Source organism: Polyodon spathula, chromosome 18, assembly GCF_017654505.1.
Source record: "Polyodon spathula isolate WHYD16114869_AA chromosome 18, ASM1765450v1, whole genome shotgun sequence".
Lineage (NCBI taxonomy): Eukaryota > Metazoa > Chordata > Actinopteri > Acipenseriformes > Polyodontidae > Polyodon > Polyodon spathula.
The window spans coordinates 18,504,428-18,521,307 of NC_054551.1; the positions used below are offsets into that span (position 1 = coordinate 18,504,428).

General features: G+C 39.0%; 1 protein-coding gene across 2 annotated transcripts in view; it reads right to left on the reverse strand.

Annotated features, from left to right (window-relative positions):
* The window catches only part of rabgap1l (RAB GTPase activating protein 1-like), a 378,634-nt gene that overhangs the window by 141,210 nt on the left and 220,544 nt on the right, over positions 1 to 16,880 (reverse strand). For both annotated transcript variants that reach the window (XM_041277492.1, XM_041277489.1), the window contains one exon: positions 15,387 to 15,500. In XM_041277492.1, the coding sequence (XP_041133426.1) occupies positions 15,387 to 15,500 (114 nt within the window). The remainder of the gene's footprint in view (positions 1 to 15,386; positions 15,501 to 16,880) is intronic.

The following is a 16,880-nucleotide window of genomic DNA, read 5'->3' on the forward strand; positions in this document are numbered from 1 at the left end:
CGAGGCAGGCATCCTTGGGCGATGCGAGGCCGGCATCCTTGGGCGATGCGAGGCCGGCATCCTTGGGCGATGCGAGGCCGGCATCCTTGGGCGATGCGAGGCAGGCATCCTTGAGCGATGCGAGGCAGGCATCCTTGGGCGATGCGAGGCAGGACAGCAGCGGACCCTTGGGAGGCGGCAGCGGGAGGAGAGCCAGGCCTAGCTGTGGTACAGGGTTTGGCCCTCTTCGCAGCCACTGTGGTGGGGCGTTTTTCCCCTGTGCTCCCCTCACCAACCTGTGCAGAGGCTGCGGAGGTCCAGCAGCATCCTGCCCTGGTCCCTCCAATTCTGAAGGGAGAAGCAGCTCCTGCTTCTCTCCCTCTAGCGGGTTGGAGACAGAGGCAGCTCCTGCTGCTGTGCTCCTGGTGGTGGTGGAGACAGAGGCAGCTCCTGCTGCTTTGCTCCTGGTGGTGGTGGAGACAGAGGCAGCTCCTGCTGCTCTGCTCCAGGCGAAGGAGGCAGGGGCTCTTCGCCTTCTGGCAGCGAAGGTGGCCAGGGCTCCTTCCCTTCTGGCAGCGAAGGCGGAGGGGGCTCCTCCCCTTCTGACAGTGAAGGCGGCAGGGGCTCCTCCCCTTCTGGCTGCAGTGGGGAAACCAGCAGGCATACTCCCTCCTCTGGTGTAGGTGGGAGCAGGACGTAGTCCTCCCATGGTGGTGGAGGTGCCACTAGCAGGTACTCTCCCTCTGCTGGTGGAGGTGTGACTGACAATCAGTCCTCCCACGGCAGTGGAGGTGGAACCAGCAGGTATTCTCCCTCTGCTGGTGGAGGTGGGAGTGAAAAGCAGTCCTCCCATTGAGGTGGAGGTGGAACCAGCAGGTATTCTCCCTCTGCTGGCGGGTACCTGGGGTGTGCACGTTTAGCCTTCCCCTTCTTGGGCTGTGGACGCATCATTTCCCCCCTCTTCGACTGTGGATGCACCGACTACCCCTAGGGATATGGACGCACCGACTCCCCCCTCCTGGGCTGTGGACGCACCGACTCCCCCCTCTCGGGCACAGGACGTTCGGGCTCCTCCCACTCAGGTTGTAGTGGGGGTGGGTACAGCAGGCATTCGTCTTGTGGGAGGGGGCAGTTCTCTGGGAAATGCCCTGCAGCAGCAATAATGCATACTCCCATGCTGCGGAGGAGGGCTTCCCAACCAACCTCCTCCTCTTCTTGAGGTGGAGAGTGGTAGCAGTCAGGCGATATGTGGCCGACCTTGCCAACTTTAAAACACCACTCCTCCCCCCTCAAGCATGTCAGGCAGACTTGCTGCCTCTGTTGCTGCTGCTTCCTCCAGTGCCTCCTTTTCTCTCTTCTTCCTCCCATCCTTCCTCACTCCAAAAAATAATGAAAGAAAACTGCAGTATCCTTGCTGAAGTACCTTCTCTTCAGTACCTCTTCTGGCCTGAGTCCAGGAGACGCTGGTGATCCCACACTGGACACCATGTGTGGTAGGAAATGGCGTTGCGGTGACGTCAGACCAGAAGGAGGAAGCACACACCAAAACAAAGGTACGGTGAAATGGCGCTTGTGCCATTTATTAAAGAACAAAAATAAACAAAATGCATTAAACAGCAGGGCTTTTCTACCCCCCTGCTACAGGTGCTCATTTATGTAACTGACTTTTTTCTGCTTGAGCAAAGTTTCTGTTCAAGTACGCACCCTCTGAATGTTGTCTGTCAATGTAGATTAAAGTCTGCTTCCTTGCAGTTTTTTACATTCAATCTATCCATTTAAATTTAGTATAGCAAATAATACTTACTAACAAAAAATAAATAAAAATGATAATAGTATTTGCTGTCAGTAACAATACAGTAACCACAACAGCAATACAATTACGTTTTGAATGACGACTCGTAGAAATCAGACACCTGGATGCAGACCGATTACTTTTAGGAACTTTATTTCAGCATGTTAAAAGAACAGCTCAGGCACACTGCTCTGTTCTCTAAATAAGACCCTCATATTACATTGAATACCCTTTACTGCATGGGCCGTTCCTTCCAGATGGTAAAGTGCTATTCTTTAGGTTCCATTTTTTAAGTAGGTTACAGTGTCCCATATACTCAGAGATGGGAGGTTTTAGGCAGGAGTTTTTCGCTTTCAGGAAACATTTGATTTTTCCCGTCAAGGAAGGCTCTACTGTGTGGTAGTTGAGTGCGACGGGAGTTATGCATCCCAAGCCGAAGACGAGGGCACTAATGAAAGTCAAAGTCAATTACCACAAGCTAGAGCCTTCATCAAGAGTGGACAACACCTATTATAAAAATTATTTTTCCCAATATTTTTTCCCCAACTTGTAATGCTTCTAGGGTAACCTTCTGCTGTGAAAAGTTTGAGGAAAATAGTCCACAAATTTGTATTTAAAAAAACACGAATGTCATACATTTTGAGGAAAAATTACTTTATTAGTTCCTTATTTGTTGTAATTCCAGTTACTGTCCATTAACAGGATATACCTATGACCTATGCTGAGAATTCATTCTACAGCAAATATCCTAAAACAAGTGTCCAAAATGTGTAGGTCTCAGTTAAAAAGGGCATGGTGGCCAGCACACTACAAGACTAAGTTTGGTTTTCTCTGGGGTGAAGTAAACATGCTTCCACTGTCCTGACAGTATCCCCAGAAAGTCTGGTCTTGTCTGCAGAAGGAGCAGCATGTTGTACCTTGTTTAAAATCAGAATATCTGGAATCACTGCTCTCATGCAGTTATGCTTGAGATATGAAGGAAATAATGTAGCTACAAAGACGTGTGGCGCTTCCTGAATTTGCTTACGAGGACACAAGCATGAGAACAGATAATTGGATTCGCTCAAGCTGAGCACTCGCTGAAACCCCCAACGTGCCAGCTGTAGTGTCAGTCTCTCCTAACAGGAGGCATTACTAGGCATGGGGCAGTACAGATATAGGGAAGTTACAATAAAAATAAAAAACACATTACAAATAAAATGCAATTTTGAATTGTACAGAGGGCAGCTTTTCATTTGGTTCATCGTAATGGAGTCCAGGCCACCTGCCTCTTTGAGAGCAGCCTAACCTCCTAGCCCCTGAGGAGTTTTATTAGATATAATTACACTTAATGAAATTTGAGTTGAAAAGTACATCTCTCCCCCCTCCTGCATCTGCATCTTTAAATGATGCCCTACTTTGGCACACTGAAAGAGTAATATATATTCCATTTCAAAACAATTTATCTGCCTGTGATTTATGCTCTCGCCCTGCTGTGCACTGATTAGCATCTAGAACATAGGAGCCCAGTCGTATCTCTGGAATCAATACCCTCCTTATAAGAAATATCGATTTCTCTGGGCTGTCAGCGGGGCTGGGGATCACTTCCAGTACGGGTGGCTTGAGAAAATAATGATCACAGATAAACAGAAAATCCGTTCTCTGAGTAATCCAACTACTGCCTTTATTTAACATTGTATCCTTCATTTTAGAGTTCCTTTCAGGTTTCCTTTTTGTTTTTTCTAAGTGCTAGGACAAACACAGATTTGTCAAGTTTTAATATTCTTAATTTTAATATTATTTAATATTACAAGCTAATATATTCCAATATAGCATTGTATTATAGAAAAAATGCATTTTAGACATCATTTAATAAATAGTAAAATGTGTTTTCTATGCATGATATTTTTTAGAGTACTATGTAAGGGATAAACAACGATAAGTGTTCATAAATCACTAAAAATAATTCACTGTTTCGCTTGTTAGAACAATGGTTAAACGAAAGAAATGCAAAATATATATGAAATGTGAAATGCTAAACTGAAATCACAAACCCATTCTTGGTGTTACTTTGCAATGTGTAATACTATAATGAATGAATTGTTGGCATGATGCGTAATAAAATGATAATTCGCTGTTTTGTTGAATTGTTCTGATTGTGATTTTGTTGACGAATCTTGTCTTCTGTGGATTCGTAGCACAAACTGTGGATTCGTTAACGAACAATATATCTGCCCCGCACAAATTCAGCCATTTTAGTTAGAAGATTCATAGAATTATTCAATCAAAAAATCATAGGATAACATCACAGAAATGCTTGAAGTTTAATAAGAATATGAAAATTGCCTCTGATTTTACCGTTCAATTCTACTTCTTTCACATTTAAGATATTTGATATATTTTAGGCAAAACTATTTGACAGAAATGTACGCAAAAATACTGTATATTCACAAAAGAAATAGAAACAACAATAATAATAATAATAATAATAATAATAATAATAAAAGCTCAAATACTATTCCCATTCAGTCAATGGATGAACACGCTTTGTTTCAATCAAAAACATATAAATGAAACTAGAATGCATAATAATTCCAGACAAGATGGGAGGATATCTCTATGAAAGTGATAATGCTGTCCTAAAAATAGAACAAAAGTTGTACTAATGCCTAAAGTAATAGGAGTTAATGAAATAGTAATTGAACAAGTTTTGATAACTTGCCTAGTTTTCAGAACACAGACTGGACGGTAAGAGCAGACAATGAAAGGATGTGGATAGCTACAACAAGCATGTCAGTGGCATAGAGAATTAGAGCTGTCATTCACATCCACCAGAGCACACAGCTGGACAATATGGGGAAACAGACTTAGGACAAAGGCTAAGAGGCACTTCTTCACACAGAGAATGGTAAGGGTGTGGAATGGGCTATCTAGTCATGTTGTTGAGGAAGAATCACTTGGATTTAAGACCCAACTTGACAAAGTTTTGAGATCAGTCAGATTTGAGGACAAGCTAAGATGGGCCGAATGGCCTCCTCTCATTCATAAATGTTCTTATGTTCTCTAACTCAGGGTCAGTATGGTAATGAATACCTACATTACTGAATAAAGGGAGCTCACTCTCAACGCTAATCTCTACCTGTTGCTGAGCTTATCGGTCATGAGTATCCTGAATGAAGCTCTGTTTAATATGAAGTTTCAAATGAAAAGCATGCTACGGAATTGGGCCCTGTAAATAAATCTTTTAACTTTACTCTCTGTGTGCTTATTTACTTGCCCCAGATGTAACAGAAGCAGCAACAGTAAGAAGTAAGACTGCTCTAAAAGCGAAGTGGTGTAGCTTTAATGTGACTGTAGCAATAAAAATAATAATTTATTTTTCTGTAAATGAGTTGAGGGTTTGGTTCACTTAAGGAGATTCATGTCTATATTCACACAAACCCCTCTGTTAATTTCTCCCAGATACAAATTAAGTGGCAGAACAGTCAAAGACAAAGTGCAGAACCACAATCGCCAATACAGGAAGTAGTTTGGATTGACTAGTTAAAAGCATCTTTAATCTTCTGCATCAATTATGAGACACACATGTTCTTTGACCACTTCAAAAGAGAGAGGGCAATGCAATGGCATTATCAGATTAAAAGGACAGAGTCATTAAGTTACATTTCACTCAGAAAATATAAAGTACCTTTTCTGAATAAATATAGCAAGGATTTACCAATCATTATTTTTATCTAGAAAAAGGACTTGCAATGGCAGTGTAACCTGTATTAACAACATACTGCTTCTTTATGGTACCTGTACTGAAAAATGTAGGTTTTTTCATCTTTCTGCATATACGTACGCCATGTTGGGTGTTCTGAAAATACATTTTTCATATAACTTATAGTCTCACATTATTTGCTAGGGTTATAGATTTATAGGCCCAGTTGTAACATTGAAACAGAATTTAAAACTTTAAAAAGATTTTGAAAATGAAGAAAATGAGTCTGACACTGTTCGAAGTGATTGTAGCTAACAGAACCATTCTAGAAATATTACCTGTTTTGCCCTTTCATTTACTACTAGGTCTTAAATCTGCAGCTTTGAAAGAAACATGTTATAATAAGCATGTGTATTTTATTCATCAACATAATATCTGGTAATACACTTTGTTAAAGAAATCTTTGTTTGCAAGCCATTCTTTCAGTTAGTGTTACACTTGCTTGATCATTTAATCCTAGAGGTCATATTTACAGTGCCTATAGAAAGTCTACACCCCCTTTCCAAATGTTCACCTTTTGTTGCCTTATAGCCTGGAATTAAAATGCATTAAAATATATATATATATATATATATATATATATATATATATATATATATATATATATATATATATATATATATATATATTATTTATTTATTTTTTTTTATTTTTTTTTTATCCACACATCCTACCCCACAACTTCCAAGTGAAAAAAATATTCTAGAAATTTGTAGAAAATTAAGTAAAAATAATTAAAAATAAAACTGAAATAGCTTGGTTGGATAAGTGTCCTCCCCCCATGTAATAGCAATCCTAAATTAGCTCAGGTGTAACCAGTCGCCTTCAAAATCACACACCAACTGAAGTGGCCTCCACCTGAATTAAATTGTAGTGATTCACATGATTTCAGGATAAATTCAGCAATTCCTGTAGGTTCCCTCTGTTGGGTACTGCATTTAAGAACAAAAGAACATAAGAAAGTTTACAAACGAGAGGCCATTCGGCCCATCTTGCTCGTTTGGTTGTTAGTAGCTTATTGATCCCAGAATCTCATCAAGCAGCTTCTTGAAGGATCCCAGGGTGTCAGCTTCAACAACATTACTGGGGAGCTGATTCCAGACCCTCACAATTCTCTGTGTAAAAAAGTGCCTCCTATTTTCTGTTCTGAATGCCCCTTTGTCTAATCTCCATTTGTGACCCCTAGTCCTTGTTTCTTTTTTCAGGCTGAAAAAGTCCCTTGGGTCGACACTGTCAATACCTTTTAGAATTTTGAATGATTGAATTAGGTCACCACGTAGTCTTCTTTGTTCAAGACAGAACAGATTCAATTATTTTAGCCTGTCTGCATATGACATGCCTTTTAAGCCCGGAATAATTCTGGTCGCTCTTCTTTGCACTCTTTCTAGAGCAGCAATATCTTCTTTATTTATAGCGAGGTGACCAGAACTACACACAATATTCAAGATGAGGTCTTACTAGTGCATTGTACAGTTTTAACATTACTTCCCTTGATTTAAATTCAACACTTTTCACAATGTATCCGAGCATCTTGTTAGCCTTTTTTATAGCTTCCCCACATTGTCTAGATGAAGACATTTCTGAGTCAACAAAAACTCCTAGGTCTTTTTCATAGATTCCTTCTCCAATTTCAGTATCTCCCATATGATATTTATAATGTACATTTTTATTTCCTGCGTGCAGTACCTTACACTTTTCTCTATTAAATGTCATTTGCCATGTGTCTGCCCAGTTCTGAATCTTGTCTAGATCATTTTGAATGACCTTTGCTGCTGCAACAGTGTTTGCCACTCCTCCTACTTTTGTGTCGTCTGCAAATTTAACAAGTTTGCTTACTATACCAGAATCTAAATCATTAATGTAGATTAGGAATAGCAGAGGACCTAATACTGATCCCTGTGGTACACCGCTGGTTACCACACTCCATTCTGAGGTTTTTCCTCTAATCAGTACTTTCTGTTTTCTACATGTTAACCACTCCCTAATCCATGTACATGTGTTTCCTTGAATCCCAACTGCGTTCAGTTTGAGAATTAATCTTTTGTGCGGGACTTTGTCAAAAGCTTTCTGGAAATCTAAATAAACCATGTCATATGCTTTGCAATTATCCATTGTCAATGTTGCATCCTCAAAAAAATCAAGCAAGTTAGTTAGACACGATCTCCCTTTCCTAAAACCATGTTGACTGTCTCCCAGGACCCTGTTACCATATAGGTAATTTTCCATTTTGGATCTTATTATAGTTTCCATAAGTTTGCATATAATAGAAGTCAGGCTTACTGGTCTGTAGTTACCTGGTTCAGTTTTGTTTCCCTTTTTGTGGATCGGTATTACGTTTGCAATTTTCCAGTCTGTCGGTACCACCCCTGTGTCAAGAGACTGCTGCATGATCTTGGTTAGCGGTTTGTAAATTACTTCTTTCATTTCTTTGAGTACTACTGGGAGGATCTCATCCGGCCCAGGGGATTTGTTTATTTTAAGAGCTCCTAGTCCCTTTAACACTTCTGCCTCAGTTATGCTAAAGTTATTTAAAACTGGATAGGAACTGGATGACATGTTGGGCATGTTGTCAGTATCTTCCTTTGTAAAAACTTGTGAAAAGTAATCATTTAATATATTTGCTATTTTTTTTTTCTTCATCTACGATTTTGCCATTTGTATCTCTTAAACATTTAATCTCCTCTTTGAATGTTCGCTTGCTGTTGTAATATTGGAAAAACATTTTGGAATTGGTTTTAGCTCCCTTAGCAATGTTCATTTCTATTTCTCTCTAGGCCTTTTTAACTTCCTTTTTGACTTGCGTTTGCAGTTCCGTGTACTCTTTCTGCATACTTTCTTTTTGGTCCTTTTTTATTGCTCTGTAAAGTTCCTTTTTTCACTGAATATTTTTTTTAATTGATCTATTAAACCATTTTGGCAATTTAGTTTTACATTTAGATTTGTCTACTTTAGGGATATAGTTGTTTTGCGCCTCTAGTACTACATTTTTGAAGAACAACCATCCTTCTTCTGTGGGTGTTTTCTCTATTTTACTCCAATCTACTTCTGTTAGTCTCTGTTTCATACCTTCATAGTTTGCTTTTCTAAAATTGTAAACCTTAGCTTTAGTCATTACTTTTGGGGTTTTAAAAAACACTTCAAATGAGACCATGTTGTGGTCTGAGTTTGCCAGTGGTTCTCTGACCTCTGTTTTAGTTATTCTATCTTCGTTATTAGAAAAGACTAAATCAAGGCATGCCTCCCCTCTAGTCGGTGCCTTGACAAATTGTGTTAGGAAGCAGTCATTTGTCATTTCCACCATTTCTATTTCATCCTTCGTGCTACCCATCGGGTTTTCCCATTTTATTTGGGGGAAGTTGAAATCCCCCATTAGTATGGCTTCTCCTTTGCTACACGCATTTCTAATGTCATTGTATAACAGATTATTTTGCTCAGTGTCTGAATCTGGCGGTCTATAGCATGCTCCTATTATTATGCCCTTTGAATTTGTGTCCGTTATTCTGACCAATATTGATTCGGTTTTATTTTCTTTGTTTAACACCTGGGCTTCAAGACTGTTTCTTATGTATAGCGCTACCCCTCCTCTTCTGTCCTGCCTGTCTTTCCTATACAGTGTATACCCACAAATATTATATTCATCCCCATCACTCTCAGACAACCAAGTTTCAGTAACACCTATCACATCATAGTTACCTGTTAGTGCAGTAGCTTCAAGTTCTAGAATTTTGTTTCTGATACTTCTAGCATTTAGATAAATACATTTAATGGTTGTCTTACCTGAGTTTTTCTTGTTTTGATGCGGTCTCCCTTCTGTTTTTTTGTTGATTTCTCCCCCCTTCCTTTCTAGTTTGAGACCAATGGCAACTTTCCAAGAGCTACAGGCTTTTATGGCCAACACTGGTCAAAACATTCATGTGACAACAATATCCCAAGCACTCCACAAATCCAGCCTGTACGGTAGGGTGGCAAGGAGGAAGCCATTACTCAAGAAAGCCCACCTTGTATCATGTTAGAAATATACAAAAAAAAAACACTCAGGAGATTCTGTAGCTATGTGGCAAAAAGTTCTGTGGTCTGACGAAACCAAAATTGAACTTTTTGGCATAAATGTTTTTTTTTTTTTTTTTATGTTTGGAACACCATCTATACTGTCAAGCATGGTGGTGGCAGCATCATGTTATGGGGAAGTTTCTCATTGACAGGGACTGAGGCACTTGTCAGGATAGAAGGGAAAATGAATAGAACAAAGTACAGAGAAGTCCTTGAGGAAAACCTACTGACCTCTGCAAGAAAGCTGAAACTGGGAAGGAAGTTCACCTTTCAGCATGACAACAACCCAAAGTACACAGCCAAAGTTACACTGGAGTAGCTAAGGAACAAAAAGGCAAATGTCCTTGAGTGGCCCAGTCAGAGCCCCGACCTTAATCCAGTCGAAATCTGTGGCGTGACTTGATTGTTGTCCATCAACGCTCCCCAAGGAACTTGACAGAGCTTGAACAGTTTTGTAAATAAGAATGGTCAAATATTGTCAAATCTAGGTGTGCAAAGTTGGTAGAGACCTATCCCAACAGACTCACAGCTGTAATTGCTGCCAAAGGTGCTTCCACCAAGTATTAACTCAGGAGGGTGGAGACTTATCTAATTATGATCTTTCAGTTTTGTATTTTTAATATAAAATTTCTCAATAAAAACCTTTTTTTCCCCTTAACAGTGTGGAATATGGTGTGTAGATAAGTGGAAAAATCCTCATTTAAATCCATGAAACTCTGAGGCACTGACACAACAAATTGTGAAAAAAGTTCAAGGGGGAGCAGACTTTCTTTAGGCACTGTATGGAATTACTTTGTTAGCTACAATTAATTTAACTCTAGGTAGTACAATAACCCCAGAACCTCTCTTGTATCCCATACCCCGTTGCTCGCCCTTCGAGAAGTAGCAGAGCACTAGAAGATACAGGGCTCTCCCTTTATCAGGCATCTCTTTATACTGTGGAAGAGGTTATGAGGAGGTACTGTTTTGGCTCCGATTTGCCCTATAATGCCATTACAACAGCACTTTATTTCTCGTCAGGTGGAACACAAATAGCAGGATAGTATATGGTTCCCAAGTGTTACAAAGGAGCACACTGGTATGTGTGTCAACCCTCCAGCTACCATAACATTGAGTGTCAATGTGGGTATCAAAGCAAAAAATAACTGGTACTTTTTGCCTTGTAACTTTTGAGATTGTTATTACTCCTTTAAAAGGTGTAATCACTTTTTGATTAATGAGCAATATCAGACCACATATTTTCCTCAAGTACCCGAATAACCTATATCTACCAGTGACTTTCCCTCCAAGCCTAGTATAGATTGAACATGAAAAGACAAACTAGTCTGTTCCAAAAGTGCTGTGCTAGTAATTTTGTTTTATCTCATTAATTAAACATACACTACACTATGATACTGTCACGGTGGGTGATGATTTAAAATGGCTCATGCATTTTTAATGCTCTCCCTTTCATCCACACATCGAGAGACATGCTTATGTGCCATGAGAAAGTGACTTAACAGGGAGAGAGTCAAAGCTTGCATGGCTCTGGTGTGGCAAACAAAGTGACAGCTTTAAATATCTTCAACAGCAGGCTTTTGCCAATTGTTCCGTGTCCAGGCCCAGCACTATGATATTTCACTTTCTCTTTCTGCTTGCTTACTGACCTAATCGAAATCCTTTTTAACATTGACTCACACTGAACAGCACTTTCATTTTTCTCATCAAACCCAGGATTTCCACTTCAGTCAAATCAATAAGAACTTACAAGAATGGAGCAACTTATGTCTGAGTGGTGCTCTATAGCTTTCTGAATGGCTGCAGAACATTTTTAATAAAATATGACAACCTTTAGTTGACAGCTGCCTTTACCCACTAGCCACAGTGGTTGCTATTTCAAACTAAGATAATATAAAACTGACACCCCTTTTCTCATCAGTTCACCTTCTGTCCTAAACTGTGAGTACTGTAAATCCATAAATATTTGTGTGTCTTTTATTATGGTTTTTTTGCATATGAAAAAAAACACAAACATTTTTGGCACAAATATCAAATTCTACTAACAACATATACTTTCTATATTGCAACAGGTCGCCAACATTTCTAGAGCAAAATAGGTTTTATGGATGATTTTATGGGTCGCATATATTTATGGATTTACAGTATTTGGCATGTGGATTTAACCAATTTTCACTACGTGTATTGGTGTTCCAAATGAGACTTATTTTTTGTATGCCAATGGCCAGTTTGTAGCAACGCTCTGAATTCAGAGCTCCCCACAGCAACAGCAATGTTTAATCTCAAAAACAAAACAAATTAGCTACTTAAATCTAGCATACTGAGTAATTAGGCACGGTACAAACAGAAAACCCAAAGCGTCAAAACACCTGTTAATTTCACAAAGCTAGAACCAAACAATTTGAAAGTTCGCCTAAACACTCAAGTTATTTTTTTTTTCTCATTTTGTATCATTAACACGATTTTTTCCCCCTTTCAAAAAATTGGAGTTAATTAAAGATTAGAGGAAATGCTTTGAAAATAATTCTTTGTGGGTCAAATAATCATCTGTGTTGGTCTTCCCTTTCACACTGATTGCTTTTGCATTACCTACTTAGAAACATTATGTATCCTGAGACAACTCATTTCACTTATGTGACCAATCGGAAAGCAGTCCTCTCTTGATGAAAGACTTGAAAGGATGGATTAACCAACTAGCCTCCTGGCTCGGGTATCTGATGAGAACACAAAAAACAACCCTAGAAACACAGCCTACACTACAACCTCACACCCATTATTCGATAGACAGATGTTATAAGCTTACCCACTGGATTTATTTAATCATTTTCCCTGTTGATGACTGGATTTATTAATACAAAAAGCTGCCTCAAGAAAGTAATTGGGAATGTTACAGACATGGACTCCCTAAATCACAATGAGGACTGACACTATTGGCGCTCCGTAAGCTGACCTTTTTACAAGAGCTCTCCAAGAGGAAGGAAGACATAAAAACACATCCCCATATAAATGAAAAAGCACATAAAGCAGACACGTTATTAATATGCAAATTGAAGGTCAAAGATGTCAAAAAGAACTCTGGAAACAAGGAGAGAGACAGTGTACTATGTGCAGGCACAGGCACCACTGTCATTCAATATTCAAATAATGTTCCAAGACACCGTCAAGAGCACAATGTAATCACCTAATTCTCGTGTGACCTAATTGTTTTGTGATGCGGTTTAATGTAAATTGTGGGCTAGACCATCAAACTTGTTTTATCTGTTACCTGAGCTGGTTTCAAAAGCATTGGGTGTAGGGGATGTGAATTTACCCATTGCGCTACAACAGTGTTAAATAAAAGCAGACAATGGCTGCATGCTACTTTCAGAGATGAAAACTTCTGAAAGGAAGGCCAGTGGCAGTTAACCCCTTGAAAGTAAAAGGTTCTTAGACTCTGGCAAGCCAATGGCCTCATTTTTGTTGTGCAATCAATCTATAATTTTGGTAATTGTAAATACACAGCATATAGATATATATTTGTAAAATGTGGAATACTATTTATTCTAGATTTAAATATAAGTAATGAAGACTGTTTAAAGATATTGTAAGTGCTATCAAGCCTAGACTGAAATAGTCAATCTCAAAACTTTATAAAAATAACTATTAAAATAACAACACCTCAAGAAAGATTTAACATAATGTTTTTTATTTACATTTTTACTGCTCTGCAACTATCAAAACACAACATACGGTGTACTAGCCAATAATTAATTATTTATTTAAAGCAAGTTAAACCTCAAAACTCACTTGCACAAATATACAGTAATAATGGGGAGTGTCAGATTTTGTGTATTGCTGATGCTTCTTCATATCAATGACAGTGATTCAGTCATGACGCCCACCACGTTTCACAGAGAAGTCTGTCTGCAGTATTCATAGTATACGTGAGATTGAAACACTCGACTTCTTTTAATGAATGACCATTCTGTGGTAAATTCCTCTCGATATTTCTGACATGCTAACCTCAATCTTTTCGATGAAGAAGAGTGACATTTTTTGTTTGATTTGTGGTTCTATTTTAACAACTCATAAGTAAGGCTGAGATTTTGTCATGGAAATTTGTACTAAAAATTACGGAGCAGTCATGGTAAATGTGTTCAAAATCACAGAGGAAGGGGGTATGGTGTGTAAAGTCACGAGGATGAAAATTCAACTCTTTGTTTTTTTTATACAATATAGATACTTCGCTTGATTTAGGTCAAAAAAACTGAAAAATGCAGCTGCAGGTTGACAAAATCGGCAAGTAAATTTGCACTGCATGTATGTTTAAATTTTTTTAGCACTGTCAACTGTTTTAAAGTGATAGGCTACGTTGGAAGGTAAGGCAGCCTAGCAAGTTCAACATCATTAGCTAAACCATGAAAAAAAATAGCTTTTTTGGGGGGTTGGTTAACTTGGAGTTATGTTGTTTCTGAAGGAGCCCTAAACTGGTTACTAAGCTACCCGGCCCAGAGCTTTTACTATGCCATTTGAAATACCACAATAAACTGTCACTAAAATACTGTATCATTTAAGAACCATTAATTTATTAAAATGAATGAACCATGAAAACACACACACACATGGTATTGAAATAATATTTCATAAACGTTCAGGGAGTATCCATAATTTATTTATTTTATAAATATTGTAGTATTATACCCCTTCAACGTAGCGCCATAGCAGAATCTCCAAAATACTAGCTGCTGTGGCCAAATCATAGCAGTTGGCATCTTTGTACTTTTAACAAAGCCTGTGTTTTCGTAAAAATATAAAATAATCAATGCTTCTAAAATGTATACGTGAGTGCGTGTTATATTTACTTATATAAAAGCCACAGATTCTATGTGTATCAGTTCACAACCTACAAGAGCTGACTTTACAGTCAGGGCTTTATGTTTAAGAAAAATATAACTCTTTATAACAACCGTACAGTTTATGCTTAATGGATACACTGATCATATAGCACATATAAACACAGTTTCCCCCTCCAACTCACCACAAGTCCTGAGCCTCTTTACACATGCTCGAGAAACAGCTGTAATTAACAACCTGTTCCGGTAACAAAAAGGTGAACAGACACCGGGACTGTGTCCTTCTCAAAGACAGGATTATTTGACAAATTGCTCTACATCAGGCTATGCTGGGTCAGGTGTCCCATTATTTTTAATTTCTGTGAAATACAGAGGTCTGTGGACGTGGATTCCTGAAGGTAAAAACTCATCTTTATAAAAGCCAAATTTGCATACTATGCCCATATCCTTCTGAGTTTTGGGGCTGACATCTTCATGGTCTCAAGGGGCGAACATTGTATAAGCAAATATATAAAAAAATGTATTCAGCCCATCAAAGTTCATCCAGTTCCTGGCAGCTAATTGATAAAGTTAGGTCTTAATGACTGGGTAGGTAGTCCATTCCTTCCCTCTGTCCCAAGCATTCTCCACTTAATTTCTAATTGTGTTCTCTGGTCCTTGTTTATATACTGCGCTAAGTATTGGTTAGGGTTAACTCCTTTTAAGATTTTAAAAACTTCAGTCATGTCCCCCCTAATTCTTCTTTGTTCTAGGCTAAAGCAGTTCTGTTTTTTCAGTCTCTCTTCATAACCCTGGGATTAGCTCTTCTTTGGACTCCCTCCAGGGCTACAATGTCCCTTTTATGGTGACCGGAATTGGACACAGGTTTCACCTGTGCATTATACAACCTCATCATAACCTCCTTGGATTTGTACTCTTGTCTATATACCCAACAGTTCTGTTTGACTTGTTCATTGCTTCCCACAACCTTTTCTCTTAACAGCATTTTGCTTACCTTACAGATTTTGTACAGTGAGTCTTGCCCATCTCCGCCTGTACCTTTGAAGTAATCATGTGCAGGAAATGTACGATGGATATCACGAGTTATTACACCCTCCTGGGCAGAATCCTGCAATTAAAAGAAACACAGACGCTTTGAATTTAAATATATATGAACAGGAATGCCAGAAAGTAAGAAATACATATGTACAGACATGTGACACTGTGTAGATAGATGTAAAAATATAAAGGTGACATACAGATAGGTGCCTATAATAGTCTAGATACAAGTGTGATATGCATATGTAATTCACATTTTGCCTGAAAACCATGAGAAAAATACTCTGTGTTAATATGCTGTACAAAACCAACAGAGTTAGTGCCATTTCATGACCAGGTAAGAAAAGTTACAAACTACACAGGAAGAGACGAGGCTTGACCAGTTTCGGGTAGCTGACTAATATATCAACTTTTACAAGTCGACTCTGAAAGAATTCCAATCACTACAGTTAAATGAGATCAAACTTTAAGAAAACTAATGTATTTCGAAAAACTGAATTAGAAAATTACCTTTCTGAAAATGACACTTCTACTTTTTTGTATTTACATGACTTGAAACAGATAATCAAATTACAATTACAATTACACTGTATACATAAATTACATTTTTCGGAAAACGTAAAGAACTTGTGCATACGCAGCAGTGAGTGGGGGGGGGGGGGGGGGGGGGTTACCCCGGTACAGTGCAAACAGTACAGTACGGTGCAATCTGTACGGTACATGAGGTACAGTACGGTGCACAGAGTACGTACACTACCATTGCAGTAACCTCATTCACTAAGAACGGCGATAGATCAGTGACCTACAGTTATCAAAGAAGCAATATACAGGGATGCCCACCTGTATAACTTCTGGCTTAACCAAACAAAGACTGGAGGAAGCCTGCTGTCCAAGCCCTGACAGCCTTCGCAGTGGCACTGCAAGCAGAGACAGAGCAGCAACAAAACACTGCAGGAAGGATTGCAAGCAGTCAGACTCGAAGCACAGCTGAGCCCAGTGACTGCTAGTGAATTGGTAATGGTAACCTTGTTCGTTGTACAAAGTACCGACAGGAACAGGAACAGGTCTGGGACCTACAGTTACCATGGGAGAGTTTATAGGGGTGCCCACTTATAGTGCTCTTAGCTTACCAACAGATCGAAAACTGAGGAAGCCCACTGCAAGAGCCCTAACAGTCTTCTCACTAATTCTGCAAACACAGTTTAATGTGGCAACGGGACACTGTGGGTAAACTGCAAGCACTTGACCCAAGTGCATGTCTCGGTCTAAAGCAGAACAGCTGAGCCCAATTAGTATTTCTTTGACAAAAACTGAAAATACACACAGAGAAAAAAAATTCTCACACAATACACTTACCATTATTTTAATACAGTTTTTATAATTTTTTTTTTTTTTATTTTTACGCCTCAACCGAGGATAGCAGCTTAAGAGAGCATAAGTCGCCGACTTA